The 26,518-nt window shown below is 42.2% G+C and overlaps 1 protein-coding gene across 1 annotated transcript in view; it reads right to left on the bottom strand.

Moving 5' to 3' along the window:
- The window catches only part of bckdhb (branched chain keto acid dehydrogenase E1 subunit beta), a 291,935-nt gene extending 265,639 nt beyond the window's left edge, over positions 1-26,296 (bottom strand). The window contains exons 1-2 of the mRNA XM_060849722.1: positions 26,087-26,296; positions 18,164-18,241 (exon numbers count right to left, since the gene is read on the bottom strand). Coding sequence (XP_060705705.1) covers positions 18,164-18,241; positions 26,087-26,231 — 223 coding nt within the window. The 5' untranslated portion in view covers positions 26,232-26,296. The remainder of the gene's footprint in view (positions 1-18,163; positions 18,242-26,086) is intronic.
- Positions 26,297-26,518: the final 222 nt, after the last annotated feature.

Raw genomic sequence — 26,518 nt, 5'->3', positions numbered from 1 at the left:
GGAGGGGAGCTCTATCCTAACAATGATGAAGGTTCATAATGTATCATTATTTAGGACCTTAGTTTCTAGAATAACTGAACAGTATTTAATTTCAGTTCTATGAAGGTCTGACTTTCTTTTATAGAAAGGTTACAAAGTTATAAATGCAAGTTAAAATTGTTCACAGGTAAAGGGACAGCTGGAAAATGGGAAGCCTTCAGAAATGAAATAATGAGAATCCAGAGAAAGTATATTCCTGTTAGGGTGAACGGAAAGGCTGGGAGGAATAGGGAATGCCGGGTGACTAAAAAAATTGAGGGTTTGATTAAGAAAAAGAAGGAAGCATATGTAAGGTATAGACAGGACAGATCGAGTGAATTCTTAGAAGAGTATAAAGGAAGTAGGGGTATACTTAAGAGAGAAATCAGGAGGGCAAAAAGGGAATGTGAGATAGCTTTGGCAAATAGAATTAAGGAGAATCCAAAGGGTTTTTAAAATTACATTACGGTCCAAAGGATAACTAGGGAGAGAATACGGCCCTGAAAATGTGTTGCTGGAAAAGCGCAGCAGGTCAGGCAGCATCCAATGAGCAGGAGAATCGACGTTTCGGGCATGAGCCCTTCTTCAGGAATGAGGAGAGTGTGTCAAGCAGGCTAAGATAAAAGGTAGGGAGGAGGGCTTTGGAAATGCAATAGGTGGAAGGAGGTCAAAGTGAGGGTGATAGGCCAGAGTGGGGGTGGGGGCAAAGTGGTCAAGAAGAAGATTGCAGGTTGGGGAGGTTGTGCTGAGTTCAAGGGTTGGGACTGAGACAAGGTGGGGGGAGGGGAAATGGGGAAATGAGGAAACTGGAGAAATCTGAGTTCATCCCTTGTGATTGGGGGGTTCCTGGGCGGAGATGAGGCGCTCTTCCTCCTGCCGTCGTGTTGCTATGGTCTGGCGATGGAGGAGTCCAAGGACCTGCATGTCCTTAGTGGAGTGGGAGGGGGAGTTAAAGTGTTAAGCCACGGGGCAGTTGGGTTGGTTGGTGCGGGTGTCCCAGAGGGGTTCTCTGAAACATTCTGCAAGCAGGCAGCCTGTCTCCCAATATAGAGGAGGTCACATCGGGTGCAGCGGATGCAGTAAATGATGTGTGTGGAGGTGCAGGTGAATTTGTGGTGGATATGGAAGGATCCCTTGGGGCCTTGGAGGGAAGTAAGGGGGGAGGTGTGGGCGCAAGTTTTGCATTTCTTGCGGTTGCAGGGGAAGGTGCCGGGGGTGGAGGTTGCGTTGGTGCGGGGTGTGGTCCTGACAAGGGAGTCACGGAGGGAGTGGTCTTTTCGGAACGCTGATAGGGGAGGGGAGGGAAATATATCCCTGGTGGTGGGGTCCGTTTGGAGGTGGCGGAAATGACGACAGGTGATATGATGTTATATGGAGGTTGGTGGGGTGGTAGGTGAGGACCAGTGGGGTTCTGTCCTGACCGCAATTTCTGCCCAGACATGGTCGACGATGCTCTCCACCGCATCTCCTCCACTTCCCGCTCCTCTGCCCTTAAGCCACGCCCCTCCAATCGTCACCAGGACAGAACCCCACTGGTCCTCACCTACCACCCCACCAACCTCCATATAACATCATATCACCTGTCGTCATTTCCGCCACCTCCAAACGGACCCCACCACCAGGGATAAATTTTCCTCCGCTCCCTTATCAGCGTCCTAGACTCCTCCCTCCCCTTCCTAGACCTCTCCATTTCTATCTCGGAAGACCGAATCAACACGGACATTTACTATAAACCGACCGACTCCCACAACTACCTGGACTACACCTCCTCCCACCCTGCCCCCTGTAAAAACACCATCCCATACTCCCAATTCCTTCGTCTCCGCCACATCTGCTCCCAGGAGGACCAGTTCCAATACCATACAGCCCAGATGGCCTCCTTCTTCAAAGACTGCAATTTCCCCCAGACGTGATCGATGATGCTCTCCACCGTGCCTTCTCCACTTCCCACTCCTCCGCCCTTGAGCCCCGCCCCTCCAATCGCCAGCAAGACAGAACCCCACTGGTCCTCACCTACCACCCCACCAACCTCCAGATACATCATTTCCGTCGTCATTTCCACCACCTCCAAACGGACCCCACCACCAGGGATATATTTCCCTCTCCTCCCCTATCAGCGTTCCAAAAAGACCACTCCCTCCATGAATCCGTCAGGTCCACACCCCCCACCAACCCAACTTCCACTCCCAGCACCTTCCCCGCAACCACAAGAAATGCAAAACTTGCGCCTACACCTCCCCCCTTACTTCCCTCCAAGGCCACAAGGGATTCTTCCTTATCCGCCACAAATTCACCTGCACCTCCACACACATCATTTACTACATCCAATGTGGCCTCCTCTATATTGGGGAGACAGACCGCTTACTTGCAGAACGTTTCAGAGAACACCTCTGAGACACACAGACCAACCAACCCAGCCACCCTGTGGCTCAACACTTCAACTCCCCCTCCCACTCCACCAAGGACATGCAGATCCTTGGACTCCCCCATCGCCAGACCATAGCAACACGACGACTGGAGGAAGGGCACTTCATCTTCCGCCTAGGAACCCTCCAATCACAAGGAATGAACTCAGATTTCTCCAGTTTCCTCATTTCCCCTCCCCCCACCTTGCCTCAGTCCCAACCCTCAAACTCAGCACCACCTTCCTAACCTGCAATCTTCTTCCTGACCTCTCCGCCCCCACCCCACTCCGGCCTATCACCCTCACCTTAACTTCCTTCCACCTATTGCATTTCCAACGCCCCTCCCCCAAGTCCCTCCTCCTCCCTTCCTTTTATTTCAGCCTGCTTGGCACACTCTCCTCATTCCTGAAGAAGGGCTCATGCCCAAAACGTTGATTCTCCTGCTCCTTGGATGCTGCCTGACCTGCTGCGCTTTTCCAGCAACACATTTTCAGCTCTGTTCTCCAGCATCTGCAGTCCTCACTTTCTCCTAGAGAATACGGCCCCTCAAAGATCAGCAAGACGGCCTTTGTGTAGAGCACAAAAAATGGGGGAGATACTAAATGAGTAGTTTGCATCAATAGAATGCAGGGAAATAGATGGTGACACCTTATAAAATGTCCACGTTACAGAGGAGGAAGTGCTGAATGTCATGAAATACATAAAGATGGATAAATCCCCAAGACCTGATCAGGTGCACCCGAGAACTCTGTGGGAAGCTAGGAAAGTGATTGCTGGGCCTCTTGCTGAGGTATTTGCATCAACGATAGTCATGGGTGAGGTGTCGGAAGACCGGAGGTTGGCTAACGTGGTGCCACTCTTTAAGGGTAGTAAGGACAAGCTAGGGAACTATAGACCGGTGAGCCTGATGTCGGTGGTGGGCAAATTGTTGGAGAGAATCCTGAGGGACAGAATGTACAGGTATTTGGGAAAGCAAGGATTGATTAGGGATAGTCAACATAGCTTTGTGCATGGGAAATCATGTCTCACAAACTTGAGTGAGTTTTTTGAGTAAGTAACAAAGAGGATTGATGAGGGCAGAGAGGTAGATGTGATCTATACGGACTTCAGTAAGGCATTCGACAAGGTTCCCCATGGGAGACTGATTAGCAAGGTTAGATCTCATGAAATACAGGAGAACTAGCCATTTGGATGCAGAACTGACTCAAAGGTAGAAGACAGAGGATGGTGATGGAGGGTTGATTTTCAGACTTGAGGCCTGTGACCAGTGGAGTGCCACAAGGATCGGTGCTGGATCCTCTACTGTTGGTCATCTGCATAAATGATTTGGATGTGAGCATGACAGGTATAGTTAGCAAGTTTGCAGATTACACCAAAATTGGAGGTGGAGTGGAGACAGAAGAAGATAACTTCAGATTACAACAGGATCTTGACCAGATAGGCCAATGGGCTGAGAAGTGACAGATAAATGTGAGGTGCTGCATTTTGGGAAAGCAAATCTTAGCAGGACTTATACACTTAATGGTAAAGTCCTAGGGAGTGTTGCTGAACAAAGAGACCTTGGAGTGCAATTCCATAGCTCCTTGAAAGTGGATTTGCAGGTAAATAGGATAGCGAAGGCGACATTTTGTATGCTTTCTTTTATTGGTCAGAGTATTGTATACAGGAGTTGGGAGGTCATGTTGCGACTATACAAGACATTGGTTAGGCCACTGTTGGAATATTGCGTGCAATTCTGGTCTCCTTCCTACTGCAAAGATGTTATGAAATTTGAAAGGGTTCAGAAAAGATTTACAAGGATGTTGTCAGATCTGGAGGATTTGAGCTATGGGGTGAGGCTGATTTCCCTGAAGCGTCGGAGGCTGAGGGGTGACCTTATAGAAGTTTACAAAATTATGAGGGGCATAAATAGGATAAATAGGGAGTCCAGAACTAGAGGGCTTAGGTTTAGGGCGAGAAGGAAAAAATTATAAAAAGGACCTAAGAGGTAACTTTTTCACACAGAGGGTGGTACGTGTATGGAATGAGCTGCCAGAGGAAGTGGTGGAGGCTGTCACAGTTGCAAAATTTAAAAGGCATTTGGATGGGTACATGAATAGGAAGGGTCTGGAGGGATTTGGGCCGGGTGCTGGCAAATGGGACTGGATCAGGTTGGGATATCTGGTTGGCATGGACGGGTTGGACCGAAGGGTCTCTTTTCATGCTGTACATCTCTATGACGCTATGACTCTACTACTTCCAAGGAGTCATTTAATTTATCTAAGGTGATTACAGTTTTGGGTTTTACAACTTAATATATGTTTCCCTTCTGAAAAATGTTTGGTCTTATGAATAAAGACCTTATTTTGGGATCACAACACAATGCACAATTTTCTCTCAAATCAATTTCACTAAACAAATTATCTGGTCTTCATTGATATTTGAAGAATCTATATTATTTGCTAATTGGCTGCTACATTTTTGTAACGTAACAACGATGATTGTAGACTTACTTTATGACTGTAAAATCTTGTTAATTTTTCAATGATTTCCAATACTAGCAACAACTTCCATCATCACTAAAATTTTGTCAGAAATAGCTAACAAGATACACACTCTGAAAATGCAAATAGACTAGTTCGGCTGAGTCAGTGACTTGTGAAGAGGTTAGACAATAGACAATAGACAATAGGTGCAGGAGTAGGCCATTCTGCCCTTCAAGCCTGCACCACCATTCAATATGATCATGGCTGATCATCCTTAATCAGTATCCTGTTCCTGCCTTATCTCCATAACGGGGTTAGGAGAGCTAAGAGAGGGCATGAAAAATCTTTGGCGGGTAAGATTAAGGATAACCCCAAGGCCTTTTATGCGTATGTGAGAAACATGAGAATGACGAGAACGAGGGTAGGTCCGATCAAGGACAGTAGTGGGAGACTGTGTATTGAGTCAGAAGAGATAGGAGAGGTCTTGAATGAGTACTTTTCTTCAGTATTTACAAATGAGAGGGACCGTATTGTTAAAGAGGAGAGTATGAAACGGACTGGTAAGCTAGAGGAGATACTTGTTAGGAAGGAAGATGTGTTGGGCATTTTGAAAAACTTGAGGATAGACAAGTCCCCCGGGCCTGACGGGATATATCCTAGGATTATGTGGGAAGCAAGAGAGGAAATTGCAGAACCATTGGCAATGATCTTTTCGTCTTCACTGTCAATGGGGATGGTGCCAGGGGACTGAAGAGTGGCAAATGTTGTGCCCCTGTTCAAAAAAGGGAATAGGGATAACCCCGGGAATTACAGGCCAGTTAGTCTTACTTCAGTGGTAGGCAAAGTAATGGAAAGGGTACTGAGAGATAGGATTTATCAGTATCTGAAAAGACACTGCTTGATTAGGGACAGCCAGCATGGATTTGAGAGGGGTAGGTCTGGCCTTACAAGCTTTATTGAATGCTTTGAGGAGGTGACCAAGCATGTGGATGAGGGTAGAGCAGTGGATGTAGTGTACATGGACTTTAGTAAGGCATTTGACAAGGTTCCCCATGGTAGGCTTATGCGGACAGTCAGGAGGCATGGGATAGTGGGAAGTTTGGCCAGTTGGATAGAGAACTGGCTAACCGGTCGAAGTCAGAGAGTGATGGTAGATGGTAAATATTCAGCCTGTGGAGTTCAGCAGGGATCAGTTCTGGGTTCTCTGCTGATGTAATTTTTATTAGTGACTTGGAAGAGGGAGTCGAAGGGTGGGTCAGTAAATTTGTAGATGATACGAAGATTGGTGGAGTTTTGGATAGTGAGGAGGGCTGTTGTCGGCTGCAAAGAGACTTAGATATGATGCAAAGCTGGGCTGAGGAGTGGTAGATGGAGTTCAACCCTGTCAAGTGTGAGGTTGTCCATTTTGGAAGGACAAATAAGAATGGAATACAGGGTTAACGGTAGGGTTCTTAGTAAGGTGGAGGAGCAGAGGGACCTTGGGGTCTATGTTCATAGATCTTTGAAAGTTGCCACCCAGGTGGATAGAGCTTGTAAGGCGGCCTATGGTGTATTAGCATTCATTAGCAGAGAGATTGAATTCAAGAGTAGTGAAGTGATGTTCCAACTGTATTGGATCTTGCTAAGGCCACACTTGGAGTGCTGTGTGCAGTTCTGGTCGCCTCATTTTAGGAAAGATGTGGAAGCTTTGGAGAGGGTGCAGAGGAGATTTACCAGGATGTTGCCTGGAATGAAGAATAGGTCGTACGAGGATAAGTTGAGACTGCTAGGCCTTTTCTCATTGGAACGGCAAAGGATATGGGGTGACTTGATAGAGGTTTATAAGATGATGAGGGGAATAGATAGAGTAGACAGTCAGAGACTTTTTCCCTGGGTACAACAGAGTGTTACAAGGGAACATAAATTTAAGGTGAAGGGTGGAAGGTATAGGGGGGATGTCAGGGGTAGGTTCTTTACCCAGAGAGTGGTGGGGACATGGAATGTGGGAGTGGCAGAGTCAGAATCATTGGTGACCTTTAAGCGGCAATTGGATAGGTACATGGATAGGTGCTTAAGCTAGGACAAATATTCGGCACAATATCTGTGCCGTATTGTTCTATGTTCTATGTTCTAACCCTTGATTCCACTATCCTTGAGAGCTCTATCCAACTGTTTCTTAAATGAATCCAGAGACTGGACCTTTACTGCCCTCTGGGGCAGCACATTCCACACAGCCACCACTCTCTGGGCAAAGCAGTTTCTCCTCATCTCTGTCCTTAATGGTCTACCCTGTATTTTTAAGCTGTGTCCTCTGGTTCGGCACTCACCCATCAGCGAAAACATGTTTCCTGCCTCCAGAGTGTCCAATCCTTTAATAATCTTATATGTCTCAATCAGATCCCCTCTCAGTCTTTTAAAGGTTAGAGTTGATGGTGAGGATTTGGAAAATGTGAAGCCGATAATGATCTTGGATCAAGATGGCACACTCAAGTCTGGCCAACCTTGTAGATGAGATTTGGAAAGCTCCTCAAATTCAATGCTACAAGTAAAAATGTTAGCAGTAGCTTACATAGTTTGTCACTGCAGATATAAAATGTTTAGCAGAAGTAAGCCATTCAGTCTATTTAGGTCTGCTCTCCCATTCAATGAGATCATGGCTTATCTGAAAATCCTCAACTCCATTTTCCTTCGCCATCGGCCTTGATTCCCTTATTGGTTAAAAATCTGTCCATTTCAGTCTTGAATATACTGAACAACCCAGTCTCAACAGTCCATAGAAGAGAAGAAGCCAGATAAATCTTTTGAAGGCCTAAACCAAAGATAAGATACTGCTCAGAGCAAAAGGGTGAAAAGAAGGTATTGGGAGAAAAGAAATTCAGACAAGTAAAACAGATAAATTTAGGAAAATAATGCACAATAAAAAATTAGGAAGGAGAACTAACGGAAACAGTAGGGCATAAGGTGGCATGTAGCAGAAGGTAACAGAAGAGAAAGTGCGTAGATCAAGATAAGGTCTAACAATGAGAGCTTGAAGGTTATTCATCATACTTAATGTTGACCAGCTTCACTAGAATCAAATAGGATTTTTTAAAAAACAGAAATACAGCATAACATGACTGAGTGGTTTACAACTATAAAAACTTTTATTAGCCTTGAAGTATAATGGAGCATTTTAAGAGATCTAATCGGCCAACTCTTTCTTTCATTGCATTATTTAAGAATGAGTATCTTTCACTAATTTTTTAAAAATTGTTAAATGCCAGAAAACCTACTTCAATGTTTACAATTCGAATCTGTAACTGAAGAGCTGCCAATCTCGAAACCGCATATTTAAAATACAGGCTTCTTTTCAATACTCAAATATAAATGCTATTTTGTATCCTACTGGAATCAAACACAACTTGATTTTACAGGAATAAAAATTGGAAAGGTTTTAGAGAAGAATTGTTCCACAATTTAATAGCTCAGGGGCAAAGTTGAAAATTACCCCACATTCACTTCAGCTTACAATTTTACAAACAGAACCATTTAAGTAGGATTTTATTCGCATTTTAATTAAGGTTTTTAACTTTAGATTTTGTGAAAGCTAGTTGAGAGTGAGTGAGTAAGAAACAGACTGTCCCATTGTTTACATACGATTCCTTTCATGTAAATTGCCTTTAATACAGCCTCTGAATTACGTGAAATGCTGAGTGAGACAATAGTCTTCTTTTCAGTTACACTTCCCAGGTATGAGGTACAAAACACACATTTCAAGGAATTTGGAAGGAAATTAAAAAGGACCTCAAAAGCAGTGATCTCATTTAATCTTTGTGTCACTTATTAGTGAGGACAAAAAAAAGCATAGGAATGGTTGATAGAGTACATGGCTGGAGAATTGGTTAGCACAGGATGGCTGGTATAAGGGAGACAGAGTCAGATTTCTGAGAACTTGAAACCGGTTCTTGGGCAGGTGGAATCCTGTACAAGTCAAAAAGGTTACACCTTAGTGAGACTGGGACTGATTTCCTTGAACAGAGATTTGTTACTATCAATGGGTTCACTTTAAAGTTGCTTGTCAGGGAGATAACTACCTGAGGGGTAACACAAATTGGAAGGAGGTAAACTTGGTCACATTAAGCTGAAAAGATGGTACGGAGACTAAAAGAATGGAGAAATAAAGCTGAACATCAAGTATGCTTCCAATGTGGAATGCTGTCAAGAAGACAAAGTTAAGGTCGCTCTTCCCAAATGCACATAGCATTCACAACAAAGATGACTGAATGTGAAAACAGAGATACAGAAACTCCCCAAGTTACAAATTGTCTATAGTCTTGAGTAATTTTATAAGTCCATTTATACGCAAGTCAAAACACAATGCAATACAATATAAAATAGCCATTCATATGTACAAGAAAATATTCAGTCTATAAAAATTAATACTAATTTGGGATTTCATTCAAAAATTAAAGTAACATAGCATAGAAACAGGCCCTTCAGCCCACCGGGCAGCATACCCCAAACTACATTTACCTGCACTTGATTCACAGTCCATTATGCCCTGGCATTTTAAGTACTTATCCAGATGTTTTTTAAATGTTGCAAGGATATCTGTCTCAACCACCCTCTCAGGCAGTACATTTATATATCTACCACTCTCTGAGTGAAAACACATTCTCTCATATCGCCTTAAATCACCTGTCTCTCACCTTCAAGTTATGCCTTCTGGTCTTAGACACACCTGCCATGGGGAAGAGATTCACTCAAACTATCTTTTAATTTTGTGAATCTCAATCATATCCCTCCTCTCACCACCACCTTCAGCCTTTCTGCTCCAAGGAAAACTCCATGGACAGTCTATCCAGTCTCTCATCATAACAGAGATTCTGCATTCCAGCAACAGCCTGGTGAATCTCCTAAACACTCTCACTTCAGTGCAATCGCATCCTTCCAATAGTGTGGCAACCTGAACTACCTGTATTCCATCTGTGGCCTTACCAAAGGTTTTATAAAGTTGTAACAGGATTTCATTGCTCTTGTATTCTGCACCCTGGCTAATGAAGGCAAGCATCCTATATGTCTTCTTCACCACCATTACCTGTGTTACGACCTTAAGGGATCTCTGGACTTGTAATGGTCCCTTGTTCCTCAGTACTCCTTAGGGACCTACCATGCATTGGTTCTGCTCCTCCCTTATTTGATCTCCCAAAATGCATCACCTCACACTTATTAGGATTAAATTCCATCTGCCATTGCTTTGCCCAATTTACCAGCTGATCAATATCAGACTTTAACCATCTTTGTCACTATTCACATCACTACTAATTTTTGTGTCATCTGCGAACATACTAACCATATCTTCTGCATTCACATCCAAGTATTAATGTCAGTAATAAACATCAAGGATCCCAGTACTGATCCCAGTGGTTCACAGGCTTTCAATTACAAAATCAACCCAGCATCAGCGCCTTCCGTTTCCTATCTGCAAGCCAATTTTGGATCAGGTTTGCCAACTTGCCTTGGATCCCATTGGCTCTTAACTTCTGGATCAGTCTTTCATGCAAGTTAAGACATTCATAAATTGGGGACCAATTAAAATGACCTAATTACCATTTCAGAAACATGGCTGCATGGCCACCAGAACTGAGAATTGAATATGTTATTTAATGGGTAGGAAGTTCGGACAAAAAGGAATAGGAGGTGGATCTGCAGCAATAATGAAGTTCTAGTAGAGTTGATGCGAGGGGGAAGCAGTGGGTGCAATTTATTTGGACTTCAGGTTTTCAACAAAGTCCCGTATGAGAAATTAATGTGTAAAATTAAAGTGCATGGGATGAGGTAGTGTATTGAGATGGATAGTAAAGTAGCTGGCAGACAGCAAACAAAGGATAGGACTAAATGAATTTGCTTTCCAAACAGCAGGCAAGACTAGTGGGATAAATCAGGGATCAATTCTTGGATCCCAGCTATGTATAGTGTATGTTGGTTTAGATGAGGAAATTAAATGTAATATCTCCATATTTGCAGACAACACAAAGCTATGTAAGGTAAATTGTGAGGAAGTTGCAGAGATGTTTCAGTGTGATTTTGACAAGTAAGTGGGCAAATGCATGGTAGATGCAGTATAATATGGATAAATATCAGTTTATCCATTATGGCAGCAAAAACAGGAAGTCAGATTAACTGAATGGCTATAAATGAAGAGATGGAAACATGAAATGAGATTGCAGAATCTTCATACACCAGCTGGTGAAGAGAAGCATGCAGGTACAGCAACATTAACAGCGGCAGATAGAATGGTGGCCTTCATAGCGAAAGAATTCAAGTACAGGAGCAGGAATGTCTTACAGCAATTATACAGGGCCTTTGTGAGACCACACCTCCAATACTGTGTATAGTTTTGGTCTCCTTATCCGAGGAAGGATGTTCTTGCTATAAAAACAGTGCAGTGAAGGTTCACCAAACTGATTTTGTTTTCATTCATTCATGGTACGTGGGAGACACTGGTTGGCCAACAATTAATTGCCCTTCCCTACCTTGCCCTTGAGGTGATGGTGACCTGCCTTCCTGAACCGCTGCTCTCCACCTGCTGTGGGTTGACTCTCAGTGCCATTAGAGATGGAATTCCAGGATTTTGATGGTCACAGTGAAGGAACAGTGATACATTTCCAAATCAGGATGGTTAGTGGCTTGGAGGGGAACTTGCACGTCATGGTGCCTTCATGTATTTGCTACCCTTGGTTTTCTAGATGGAAGTGGTTGTGGGTTTTGAAGGTGTTGTCTGAGGATCTTTGATAAATTTTTCAGTGTATCTTGAAGATAGTACACACTGCTGCTACTAAATGTCATTGGTGGAGGGAGTGGATGTTTGTGAATGAGGTGGTAATCAAGTCGGCCTTGTCCGAGATGATGTCAAGTTTTTTTTTGAGTGTTTTTGGAGCTGCACTCACCCAGGCGAGTACAGGTTATTCTACTACACTCCTCACTTGTGTCTTCTAGATCAAGGATGGGTTTTGGGGAGTCAAGAGGTAAGTTACTCACCGCAATATTCCTCACTTCTGACCTGTTTATATGATAAGTTCAGTTTGGTTTCTGGTCAATGGTAACTCCCAGGATGTTGATAGTGGAAGAATTCAGTGATGGTAACACCACTGAATGTCAAGGGCCAGTGGTTAGATTGTCTCTTATTCCTAGGTAAGCAGGACTTGCATGTGAGAAGAGGTTGAATCGGTTAAAAATATATTCATCATAGTTCAAGAGAATGGAGCTGGAGGTGGTTATCTTATATAAATGTAAAATTCTAACAGAACCAGACAGGGTAGATGCAGGAAAGATGTTGCCAATGCAAAATCCAGGAGTCAAAGTCTAAGGATATGGGAAAAATCATTTAGGATTGGACAGGTAGGGTGGAGGGGGAGAATAATTTTTCAGACAAAGAGTGGTGAATCTGTGGAATTTGCCATCACAGAAAGTAGCTAAGGACAAAAAACTGTATGATTTCAAGGAGCAGTCAGATAAAGCACTTGGGCTAAAAGTTGGGAGCGGTGGGGGGGGGTTTGGGGGGGAAGGAGGAGGTTACATTGGAACTGTTCAAAATGTTGTGGTTCTGTTCGCCAGCTGTCCGCTGCAGTGGTCGGTATATTGGGTCCAGGTCGATGTGCTTATTGATTGAATCTGTGGATGAGTGCCATGCCTCTAGGAATTCCCTGGCTGCTCTTTGTTGGCTTGTCCTATAATAGTAGCGTTGTCCCAGTCGAATTGACAACTGGAACTGACAACCGGAAGCGGCAGATTCAAACCACTGCAAAAGCTGGAGGAAAGATCACAGAAGCGCTTCACAGGAGGCTCCCAAGCACTGAGGATGTCACCTAGACAGGGGACGAAACGTCTGCAACATAAATTCCCAGCTCGGCGAACAGAACCACAAGAACGAGCACCCAAGCTACAGATCTTCTCACAGACTTTGAACTGTACAAAATATTGGTGAGACCACAGCGACAGCATTGTGTGCAGTTCTGAAATCTACATTATATAAGGCTGAAATTGCACTGGAGATGGTGTACAGGAAACTTACCAGGATGGTGCCTACAATGGAGAGTTTTAGTAATAAGGAGAGATTGGACAGGCTGGATAAGGCTTGGTTAGACTTAGAGTACTCTGTGCAGTTTTGGTCTCCTTATCTTAGGAATAATATTATTGCCATAGAGATGGTACAATCAAGACTCACCAGACTTGCTCAGAGGATGGCAGCACTGTCCCATAAGAAGAGCTTGGGCAAACTGGACCTGTATTCTGTAGCCTTTCAGAGAATGAGGGGTGATCTCATCGAAGTTTACAAAATGCTTATAGGAATATACAGGGTAGATGCGGGAAAGCTGTTTCTCCTAGTTGGACAGCCTTGAACCAAGCAGCACAATCTTTAAAAAAAAGGAGGACATCATTTAGGTTTGAGACAAGCATTTTAGTTACTTTGGTATTCTCTACTACAGAGGGCTATGGAAGTTCAGTCTTTGAATATATTTAAGGCAGTGATTGTTAGATTTCTGCTTACCAATTACTTATAGTGTATTACAGATGGTGTACATAAATGATATTGAAATGTTTGATCAGCCATGATCATATTGAATAGGAGGTCAAGCCCATTGGACTGATTTCTGTTCCTATGTAAAACATCAGCTATTTTGAATGGACTTTAAATAACATTTTGTTAGGAATCTAGGAGCATTTCCAATCACAGGAAGTGCTTGTCTAAAAATGTACATGCATTCCATTGAGAAACTGGAATGTGGAACTGTGGATTATCTGTTATTGACTGGAAAAGCAAATAATTGTGGACAAAGTCCAATTAAGGCTTTTAGGAGACATGGGTGAATTTCACGATCCTTAATTACTGGACAACAGACTTGGAAAAAACACTGGGATCTGTCCTGTTCAATGCCCAGCAGAAGTTTCTGGGCTTAAGTTGTTGCTTGTTTTCACAGATGAGATGTGAGTTGTTGAAGAATATTGCAACAGAAAACCAGTCTCTCCGAACGTCTGTTTCTATGCTGTACATCTCTATGACAATGACTCTATGACACAAGATGAAATGATCAAAAGCTCTCTCTCTGTGAAATAGTTTGAATCCCAGATAAAGTTTTAAACATCATAACTCCTGTTTCCCATTTGAATTTGAAATTTCACTGAAGATCTTCCATTGTTCTATTACTGTCAGCATGTTGTTCCTTTCTTTGCTTATTTTTTCTAAATTCATAATAGCTTCACAGAGCCATGTTGTCTTGTTTCTTCATGAATGTGTGTGATGGGAACTAAGGGGACTTAGTGTAGCTTAGTTGATAACCAGTTTTGCCGCTTGTATGAAGAATAAGTTTATTTATAATAAATGAGTTCTTTTTGAACTTATTGAAGAAACCTGGTGAAAGTCTCTTTTGCAGTAAAAAGGAGAAACAAATAAACAAGTTTGTTGATTAAGATAACAGTTAGATTTTAATACATCTCATGGGGTACTGACAGTGGATTTCCATTGCACTCCTCCCCTCATTCAAAGCAGAAGGCTGGCCATTTAAAGGATATTGCATGAAATATTCATTTCAACAAATCATTTTAAGAGGTTTTAAAATTGTAGATTGACTTGTCCAGATTACAAATTGACAACATTATTAAAATAGCCACCATGCACTTACTCAGGTTGAAAGACAGGGCCTGTGCATTTATTTATATAGCTCCAATATTTAATTATCTAAGAAAACAGTAATTTTTCAGGAAACAACAAAAATAAATTGAGTGTTTGCTGAGATCTATTAGAAACGTACAATATATGGTACTACTAGAATCTGCCTTTGCCCGATGGAAAGCCCACAAGGATCTATCAGTGAATAATATCTTATAATCTATCCCTGACCTCGTATTGTCAAATGTCATGGCGCTGAGACTTCACAAGATTTATGTTGCAATCCTAAAGCTGTTCCTACAATGTGAACAAAATCCAAGATAGCACCCATTATACTAAATTATATGGAAATCCCCAACATATTAAGTAAAAGTATCACAGAACATATGCATTCTAATATTTTGAAAAATTAATAGGACAAAAAGTAAAAGATAAATGAATTAAAGGTTATCAGCTTTTGCATACAAGCATGTATACCTCAAATGATTTCACAAAATATATTTTGCCAAATTTAATGACAAATCCAATTAAAACAGAAAAATCTCAAAATACAAAGTGATGAAACATTTAACTTTTTTATTCACTATAAATCAGTGACCCCACCCCCCAGCAACCTTTTATAAAATAACATGTTCCCCAACTCAGCATATACAACACAACGGAGATCTGCTAGTTTATAGCATAAATTTGAGCATAAGAGATGCATGCATGAGTTGTTGCGCTGACAAAATGTGCCACTGTGGTATTCTGATCAAAAACTGTGAAAGGTTCATTCAATAATTTTTTGCACAAAAATAAAACAAAGTTGTGCAGCTTCCTTTACCATATTTTATTTGATGAACAGGTTTCTCATTGACGTGATAAAATATCAGTTTCTTTTTAATTATTCCAGAAGCACAAGCAGCATCCAGATCCGAACATGTAAAACTGAATTACCCAAATAAAATATGCCAAGTATCAGCATTACATTGTTCTAACAAAATGCCAAATTCCTACTACTGCATAAAGTGAGATAGACTTAACAGCAAAACTCCAGAAGGCGCAAAAGAAAAACACCACTGGCCGAATACAACAGGTTCTGCAAACTTTGTTACTTTTATTGAAACTGTTCTTCCTCTGTCAAATAAAAAGTAGTGGGCAGAACCAAAATACTAATCAAAATGATATATCAATATAATCTGTAAGTGCACACTGTGTGACATGTATGCAGGTGTTTTTATATGACCTTAAAGTGATTTGGTATGCCAAGTACAGAAGAGGAAACATGGGAGGTAGTCTTTTGTCCTCTTATTTGTAAAGTCCTTTTGAGTACAAAGGAATTGCAATTCTAATTAGGAGGAAATGGTTACTGGGCATGGCTTTAAATAAATAGAATTTCAGAATGTAATTATTTTGTTTTCCAGTAATACTTTTTTTTATACATTGCTACAAAATAGAGAAATGTGCAACCAATCACATCACAAAACATAATCAACTTTTACTCCTTTCAACTGATTGATGGGGGTGTCCTACTTTTTTGTTTTAATTAGGTAACAAGAAACATTTCAGGTAGATCTGCTCCATCTGTAGCACATGCACTATTTAGAAGACTACAGAATACCCCAGTTGCACGATCATGTCTTTTTGGCTTTTCAATGCTAACCAACTGAACTCTGTCCTTGTCCTCTCATGGACACTACATTATTATAACTATGTAACCACAGTTTCATTTATTCTTCATCTTTTCTTAGCGCATGGTATCCTTAAGCATTAAGTAGCTCATCTTCACCATTTTTGTGATCTCCACGTTCGAGCACGTTCCTACCTGATACTACTTCCTTCTGGAGTACTATGCAATACTCTCACGTCTTATTCCACTTTTCTACTTCTATATACTAGTGCTCATCTCCCTAGAAATTTAGTTTAAATCCTACTCAACTATATTTCCTGCAAGGGCATTAGTCCTTGTTGAGATGTACCACGCCCTTTTGGAATCAGTGCCTCTTCCTCAGAGCTGGTCCAAATGTCCCAAAAACATAAATGCCTCCCTCACCCGTGCAATGCATCCATCCAAGGATCGATTCTCCATCCTTTTATTTCTATTCTCACTAGCTTGTGGCACAGGGTTGAAGTGGCACTTCTCAGACACCAGTTTTTGGATATCCATGTTAACCACACATCAGTCTTCTTCCCAAGTTGTTGTACCATTTGTGCACAAGTAACAAGGTCCAAAATTCTTGTTATAATTTTGACAGCAAACTTGGTCATATTATTTTTAGCTTGTTGTTTAGGTGAGAGCTGTACAAGAATGACAACGATGAGGGTGTTTCACAATTTTCACTAAGAACAGGAAACAAACTAAAGGTTTCTGTAAGGCAACAGTTGGTAATGGAAGAGGGAAGAAGTTGTAATTTGACAAACCAGTTTTTCCTGTAACACCAGAAGCATGCAATAGCTAGTTATCAATGGTACTCATTGTAAGAGACAGGACACATAAATGCAATTAACTATGTCCAATTTCAAAATTAATTCATCTTTAGCCTAGATCATATTTTTGATCTTACTTTGAAGAAAACCAGCAAATAAATTCACAGATAAAATGCATAAATGAAAACATACATTGTAAGTATCATGGCTATTTTCTTTATCTAAAAATTGTAGCTTCCTACTGTATTTATTTTTATAGCTGGCCTGCAATATAAGCCAACACCACGAAAATGGCCACCTCCCACTTCCACAAACCCTACTAAAGAAAAACAACCCAAAGAGTTGTATTTTCATGTGGGTTGGTAGTGTTCCCCAAGACGTGAGCCTGATAATCTCAGATGACAGCAGAGGCTGCAAACTGCAAACACGTGCTGGATGCAAAGCCTGCCTCCATGCACCAATGCTCCTGTGGAAAATTAATTTAAAAAAACAAGTGAAACCAAATATAGCCTTCCAGCCACTCCTCATATGCCTCTCTCTCCCTCACACATTCATGCTAATCCATGCCACCTAGTTAATCACTACCTACCCAAATGCCATCTCTTACTCATAATACCACACTAATACAATCTGTTTTCCCCATACACTTCTCACCACCTAATGCCCTGTATCTATCTGCATAACTGTTCATATTCACCATGTCATCCTGAGTTCCTGTATCCAATCAATGATCCTCACAAGATGAATGCAAATCTCTGCCTCTATACTCATGCCTATGTTCCATGTCAGCTTGGCAGTTCTAAATATGTGTACAAACTTTTTGTAGGGTCGGTGGGTCTTTGGAGGGTCGGTGTGGATTTGTTGGGCCGAAGGGCCTGTTTCCACACTGTACGGAATCTAATCTAATCATACATAAATAAATAATTAAATAAATAAATAGATACAGGACTTCTTCCCCCTCTCATAAAATGGGTTACATCTCAAATTAACCCATCTAAAATATCACTATCTCCATGGGCTTGAAGAGGAAGACACAAACATAATGTCCTATAATAGCCCACAATTTGCTTCAGAGCCAATGCTGGATTGCATTAATGCATGAATGATCCACCAAAAACCATTCTAAAAAGCAGGGGATAGATATAAATGATCTAATGAAGAACATTTCCTGATTTCATTTCCATCTCTGAACCGGTCACACCCCACAACCTAATAAAGACAACAAAAGAGAAGTTACATACTTGCAGTTGGATCTTTTGCCAAAATGTTGTCCAAGGCACTTGTAATGGATTGAAAAAGGTTCATCTTCTGAGTTGGACCTACAAAAAAAATACAATTTGGTTTCATTAAAAACTTCAACATTGAATAATGACTTTAGATTACATTGTTTAAAAACTTAAATTTATGAACAAACTTTTATTATCCTAAGGCAGAAGAAAATATTAAATATTGTCATTTTATATTTCCAGCATATCATTTTAGAAATGCACTTATACTTTCACACCCATTTCTTGATCATGGATCAATAGATCAGTAAGCTGATGCGAAAGTTTTTGATTTGTCAATAAAAGTTCTTGAAAAAATATCAACTTGTCACTTTCATTTATGCAAGGACTACTTTATGCAAAGATTGTCAACTACTTCTTTCGAAATATGGAGAGGCATCTGTAATAAAGTATGAAAACTGGCAAACACAAATAGTAACGAATCAAATTTTGGTGGACAAGAAACAGCATGTTCATTACAGCAAATTAATTGATTAATTGATTTATTGTACAGTGAAAAGGTTTTGTTTATGAGCAGTACAGGCAGATCACAGTAGGCAAGGATGTTCAGATCAAAAAGACTTGGACAGAGGCATACAGATTACATTGCACAGAGAGTGCGCTGGGCAAGATTGACATTAGCAAAATCAACAATATTTGAAGCTAGAAAGTTCATTCATCAGAATAATAATGACCAGGAAGAAGCTGTTCCTGAACCTGCTGGTGCCAGTTCAGCCTTCTGTATCTTCTGTTTGACAGAAGCAGTTGTAGGAGATCAATACCGGGGTGTGATGGGTCTTTGATGATGTTGGCCCAGCCTTTCCACAGTCATGAGTCATGTAAATGGAGTCCATGGATGAAAGGTTAGTTTCCATGATAGTTTCGGCTCTGCACACTACCTTCTGTAGTTTCTTACAGTCCTGGGCAGAGCAGTTACCATATCAGCCCATTATGCACCCAGATAGTATGTTTTTAATTGTGCATATGTAGAAATTGGGTGAGGGTCCTTATGGACATGTCAAATTTCCTGAGCTGCCTAAGGAAGAAGAGATGTTGTTGTGCCTTCTTGACCGTTGTATCTACATGGTAAGTCCAAGATAGGTTGTAGGTATCGTCAATCTGAGAAACTTGACGCTCTCCACCCTCTCAACTTCAGTTCCTTTGATATAGATGGGGGCATGTTCTCATCCTTTGTTTCTGAAGTCGATGATCAGTTCTTCAGTTTTGTCGATGTTGAGAGAGGTTGTTCTCATTGCACCACATCACCTGTGGCACGGTGGCACAGTGGTTAGCACTGCTGCTTCACAGCACCAGAGACCTGGGTTCAATTCCCGCCTCAGGCGACTGTCTGTGTGGAGTTTGCACATTCTCCCTGTGTCTGCATGGGTTTCCTCCGGGTGCTCCGGTTTCCTCCCACAACCCAAAGATGTGCGGGTCAGGTGAACTGGCCATGCTAAATTGCCCGTAGTGTTAGGTAAGGGGTAAATGTAGGGGTATGGGTGGGTTGCGCTTCGGCGGGTCGGTGTGGACTTGTTGGGCCGAAGGGCCTGTTTCCACACTGTAAGTAATCTAAAAAAAACCTCTACTTCCCTTCTGTATTCGGAACATGAAAAGATTTAATCTACTGGTCAATTTACCTGCTTGTCTAATATCATTGCACCACTGATCTCCCTGATATCTTTAAAATACTTACTGGATTTGCATACTATTCCATGACACAAAATTCACATTTGCAGCTCCACTCTAAAATATCTGTCAGTGGTCACACTGGACTAAAGTTTCTGGAAGGAGGAAAGGAGAAGTAAATAATAAAAAGAGGAAAAAATAAGTATAGGCTTTTGGATATGTTTCAAAGTCATTATTCTTAAACCAATTTTAAATTCTGCAACATGTCATCAACAGCCTACTACTCCATGTTGTTCAGAAGTACACTTATATTTTCACACCCATTTCTTGTTCATGGAACAATAGATCAGTGAGCTGATGCTTCACATCTGGGATCTAAGTCCAGAACTGTATTATTAGTTTGCTATTTTTTCTTGGTTATTTAGTTGGGAATCAAAAACCTTTCAAGTTATCATTTAATTTTTTGAATAATAAAATAAAGTTAGTTAGGTGTAATACATGCTCTTCTGCATAATGGTCAATAATTATAATTAATATACAAGAAAAACAATATAATTGTTAATATCAACTAAAACATACATAGAAAGGAATTCCAGAGCATGGAACTTGAATTCGTTGCCTGTGATACAGGTGGAATACACAAGAGATTATTGTTGCAACAATATGGAATCTGGAGACTATAAGACTGTAGATAATGGTAAAAAAAAGAGGAGCAAGATCATGAATGAATTTAAGCGTAAGGATTACACTTTCACATTTTATACATTGAGAAACTGGAAGCCAATGCAGATTGGCATGACAGAGATATCAGTGAGCTGAATTTGGGCAGGGTATGATACAGGCAATGATTTGAACAAACTGAAACGTTTGCAGTGGAGACTGGTTAGGTGAGCATTGAAATGGATGAGTTTGGAGCGAACAAAGTACACTGAAAACTTTGACATACTAAGGGGATCTCGACTTACAAACACTCACTTATAAATGTGATCCCATACAGGGAGGTAATTTTGAATATTCAACATATAAAAATTTCCTATACTTATGAGCAGCTGCTTTTTATTGTCCTATACTGTGCGCCAGCTTGTATACAAATCAACTTGCAAATGGAATCAGGAACAGAATCCATTCACAACCCGTGTGCTGGTTGTCTTTATATGAGGAGTTTCAACAGCTCATTGATTTGAAAACAAATCCATGTCATCTAATGGTTTTAATTACAGCATGGAAACACACTCCTGAAGTTAAACTATTACCCTTGACCTCGTCAGCAGTAGTGGCAGCATCCTTCCAACTAAGCAACAATCTATTTCAAATGAGATGCCTTCATATGTACCTGTTAATTGATAATGATGCCAGTCCTTATGCAGCAGGTTCTGTCACAATTGCTGCACGTGAAGCTATCAAGTGTGGTTGTTAATTGTTTTCAGCACTGGTGGCTGACACCAAGCTCATGTAACACCTGGTCCTGGTGGTGGCACATAAATTTTCCTCTGATGTCAGCTAGTGACTCCCAGGGGCAATATTTAGGGTGTTCACATCACACTGGCTAGTATCCTTGAAGTGGAGCTTTGGACTATCCTAACAGTCATCTGGCTTTGGCTACCTCACCATACAATACCTTGGGTGCATGACTGTCTTAGAACATAGAACATCGAAAAGTACAGCACAGAACAAGCCCTTTGGCCCACAATGTTGTGCCAAGATTTAATCCTAATGTAAAATATAGTAACTTAACCTACGCACTCCTCAACTCACTGCTATCCATGTGCATGTCCAGCAATCGCTTAAATGTCCCCAATGACTCTGCTTCCACCACCACAGCTGGCAACGTAGTCCATGCATTCACAATTCTCTGCGTAAAGAATCTACCTTTGACGTCTCCTTATACATTCCTCCTAATATCTTCAAACTATAACTTCTCGTACCAGTCAATCCTACGCTGAGGGAAAGTCTCTGGCTATTGACTCTATCTATTCCTCTCATTATTTTGTACACCTCGATCAGGTTTCCTCTCTTCCTCCTTCTCTCCAGAGAGAAAAGTCCGAGCTTATTCAACCTTTCTTCATAAGGCAAGCCCTCCAGTCTAGGCAGCATCCTGGTAAACCTTCTTTGCACCCTCTCCAAGCCTCTGTATCTTTCCTATAGTAGGGCGACCAGAACTGGACACAATATTCCAAGTGTGGTCTCACCAGGGACCTGTAGAGCTGCAGCAAAACCTCGCAGCTCTTAAACTCGATTCCCCTGTTAATGAAAGCCAAAACACCATATGCTTTCTTAACATTCCTATCCACTTGGATGGCAACTTTAAGGGATCTATGTACTGCATACCCAGATCCCTCTGTTCCTCCACAATGCCAAGAATCCTGTCTTTAATCCTATATTCAGCATTCAAGTTCGACCTTCCAAAATGCATCACTTCGCATTTATCCAGGTTGAACTCCATCTGCCATTTCTCAGCCCAGCTCTGCATCCTCTATCACGCTGCAGCCTGCAGTAGCCCTCTATACTATCGACGACACCTCCAACCTTCGTGACATCTGTAAATTTACTAAATCACCCCTCAACCTCCTCATCCGAGTAATTTATAAAATCTACAAAGAGCAGAGGCACAAGAACTGAGCCCTGCGGGACCCCACTCAACACTGTCCTCCAGGCAGAATAGTTTCCATCTACAACCACTCTCTGCCTTCTGTCAGCCAGCCAATTTCGAATCCAGATAGCCAAATCTCCCTGTATCCCATACCTCCTGACTTTATGAATGAGCCTAACATGAGGAACCCTATCAAATGCCTTGCTGAAGTCCATATACACCAAATCCAATGCTCAACCATCGTTGACCTCTCTTGACACCTCCTCAAAGAACTCAATAAGATTTGTGAGGCATGACCAGCCCCTCACAAAGCCATGCTGGCTGCCTTTAATCACACAATGCTTTGCCAAATAGTCATAAATCTTTCCAAAATTCTTTCCAAAACTTTGCTAACCACAGACATAAGACTGACCGGTCTGTAATTGCCAGGGATTTCCCTTCTACCCTTTTTGAAAAGAGGAACAACATTCGCCTCTTTCCAATCCTCCGGTACGACTCCTGTGGAGAGGGAGGAGGCAAATATCCTCACCAGCGACTTAGCAACCTCCTTTCTCGCTTCCCAGAGCAGCCTAGGATAAATCTGGTCTGGCCCTTGGGACTTATCAATCTTAGTGTTTTCTAAAATTTCTAGCACATCAACTTCATCAATCTTGATCTGGTCAAGACTGTATCCCAGCTCCTCTAAGTTTTCATTTACAACAAGTTCCCTTTCCTTTGTGAAAACTGACGCATTTAGGGCTTCCCCGATCTGCTCAGACTCCACGCACAAGTTCCCTCCGCTATCCCTGATCAGGCCCTACCTGATCATTCTCTTTTTACTCATATGTGAGGAATATGTCTTTGGGTTCTCCTTAATCCTTCTTGCCAAGCCTTTTTCGTCTCCCCTACTGGCTCTGCTCAGTCCATTTCTGAGCTCCTTTCTCACAAGCTTGTAATCCTCTAAAACTGTGCTAGATCCTTGCTTCCTCTACCTTACGTAAACTGCCTTCTTCCTTTTGACGAGAAGTTCCTCTGTTCCCGTCACCCAAGGTTCCTTAATCTTAACCCTTCTTACCTGTCTCAGAGGAACAAATTTGTGCATCACTCGCAACAACTGCTCCTTAAATAGTCTCTCCATGTCTGCTGTGCCCTTTCTGTAGAACAATTGCTCCCAGTCTGTACTTCCCAACTCCTGTCTGGTAGCATCATAATTTCCTTTTCCCCAATTAAATACCTTCTCTCAGTAACTGCTCCTTTCACTCTCCAAGACTATGCTAAATGTGAGGCACTTGTGATCACTTTCACCAAAGTGCTCTCCCACCATGAGATGTGACACCTGTCCTGGCTTGTTGCTGAGCACCAAATTCAAAATGGCCTCTCTCTTAGTCGGTCTGCCTACATACTGAGTAAGGAAACCCTCCTGAACAACCTAACAAAAACGGCTCCAGCCAAACCATCGGCACTCAGGAGGTTCCAGTCGAGATTGGGAAAGTTGAAATCACCCATAACAACAACCCTGCTACTTTTGCATTTTTCTAGAATCTGCCCGCCTATGAGATCTTCAATCTCTCTACTGCTTTTAGGTGGTCTGTAGAAAACTCCCAGTGCAGTGTTTGTTCGCTTACTGTTCCTAACTTCCACCCATACTGACTCAGTAGGCAAACCTTCCTCAACAACCTTTATTTCTGTAGCTGTTATGCACTCTCTAATTAGCAATGCTACACCTCCTCCTCTTTTTCCACACTCCATGTTCTTTTTAAACGTTCTAAACCCTGGAACATCAAGCAACCATTCCTGCCCCTGTGAAACCCACGTCTCTATTATGGCCACAACATCGTATCCCCAAGTACTGATCCATGCTCTAAGTACGTCACTCTTATTTCGGGCACTTCCAGTCTGTAAACGTGCCAAGACCAATCTAGCAACCTTTATTTGACAAGTGCTCCCAAATTCGGGAGCCCTGAATTCAAAATGACTGCCGCATCCATGATTTTGACCTGCAAAGATATATGCCACAGACAGCAACTTTTACATTGTTCAGCATCTTTTCTTAACAGCTGCATCATCACTGTTTCACAACCACACAACAAGGAGCTGAGAACACAAGGATAACAAATCATCAACTTTATCCTAAGCGTCACCAGATGTTACTCTGTATGCTATTTAAAAGTCAGCTAACAATAATTGCCAAGTGTGTATCAAGTCTTGCATCAAGGGACGGATTGTCTGTCACCATGGGCCTGAGATGGCTGAATTTGCTGACCACTTCCAGCAGGGTGTTATTTAGTGAGACCAGGGTGGAGGTTCAAGACCTCATTCCATGATCAGTTTTTATGATGCTTATAATCAAGAACAAATCCAGACACATGACAGACCGTCCATCAGTCCTGGTCGCTCTGTTTCCATTTGAGAGTCTAGCACAGTAACAGTGTAGAGGAGTTCTCTTGATCAGGCCACAATGTACTTAGTCTTCACTTTAAGTCTCGATAGATTGTAGAGCTTACTGAGTTGATGCAAGTGGACTCCCTCCATAACCACAGGGAAAGCAAAGATTAGGAGCACAGAGAAGAGATCAAATAGTGTGGTGCTAGAAGCGGCCCGGTTTCACTCCATTCTTCACTCAAGTTGTTAGAAGTGAAGACAAAATATACAGTACAATGTACATTGCATAGAACACACAGTTAAGACAGAGGTTCCATGGTTAGCCAAAATCACATAGAGTCCTGTCCTGTTGATGGCATTAAATGTCTTCCTGAGATCACAGAAAGTACATTCAAGATGTACATCCTGTGCCCTACAATTCTCTTGTAACTGGGACATAACGTTTGTGCACAGTATACTTGCCAGTGCTGAAACCACAATATGTTTAACTAAACATCAGATATTGGAATCTCACCTATGAAGCAAAGATTATAAAATCTGGACTGCACTGGAACTTCACCAACCTCAGGAATGCTGCGCCGTCAGAGATTATTTTTATTTTAAAATGAGATATTAAACTAAGGTCTGATCTTCTATCTCAGGTGGGTACACAGAGGTTGCACAGAAGTTAAAGGGGAGCTCAAAACTAGCAAAATCAGAGATTGGTTCATTGCAGTTTCCAGCACTTTACTACGAGAGAGTGTTGTTGCGTTCCCTTACATTGCAATATTTACGTAAATAATGTTTGCATTGATTGTGCGGCACCTTCTGAGAGTGAAGGCTTCTATCACAGTACAATCATCATACACACAATAAGTAACTACCACAGGGTTACACTGCTGCTGGGGAGGGTCATACTAACAGTTGTTTTGGAAGTACCGAACTTGATGAAAAAGAGAGGCGTGCTGCCGAATTTGCGCCCGATCAGCTTGGCAGCAGCTCTCTCCTTTCATAAATATTGTGGGACCATACTGTCAATGAAGCAGGGGTGGGTTAAAAGCTGCAAAGAAGGAAACGTTCAGCTTCCACAGAAAGAGCCAACAGAGTCTCGAGTAGAGCCGAACTTTCACCGGGATGCAGTGGGCATTGCGCGTCGTGCACTGTCAAAAACTCCTTTCCTGCATGTCACTGTCTCCCGTGTGTTGCTAAAGGGGACCCCTGCCCTATCATCATTGTCATTGATTCGATGCAGTGAGGTGAGTCGGAGCGGTGTCCTCCTCTCAACCCCGGCTAGTAGGACAGACCCCCTCCCCTCTCTCTCTCCCCCTCAGCTCCGCTCTCACCATACTGAGCGGGCTCGGGCTCCGGCACGAAGGTGAAATGCGCCACCGACCGTTGGGCCGTTGTCGTCACTGCCGCTCGCACCAGCCTCGCGCCGTTGCGGTGAAGCGCCGCTCGTGCCAGCCCCAGCGCACTCATAGCCGCCATCTTCCGCCTCGTCCAGCAGACGGTGCCACAGCCGCGGCCTCACCATTGGCTGGTGGCACTCCTCTGCCGTCATCGGCCGCAGGATATAGAACTTTGTTTTGGCCGTGATGCATTCTGGTCATTGTAGTTCCACAAGGGGAAAGTGTAGGCAAGAGACGAAGGGGAGGCAGAGAGAGTACATGGAGGCAGAAGTGTACAAGGGCAGGGAGGTGAGGTTGACCTTGTACAAGACACCGGTTCGGCCTCAGCTGGGGTATTGTCTACGGTTGTGGGCGCCACCCTATAGG

Source organism: Hemiscyllium ocellatum, chromosome 3 (genome assembly GCF_020745735.1).
Source record: "Hemiscyllium ocellatum isolate sHemOce1 chromosome 3, sHemOce1.pat.X.cur, whole genome shotgun sequence".
NCBI lineage: Eukaryota > Metazoa > Chordata > Chondrichthyes > Orectolobiformes > Hemiscylliidae > Hemiscyllium > Hemiscyllium ocellatum.
This window is presented reverse-complemented; position numbering and strand designations above follow the sequence as displayed.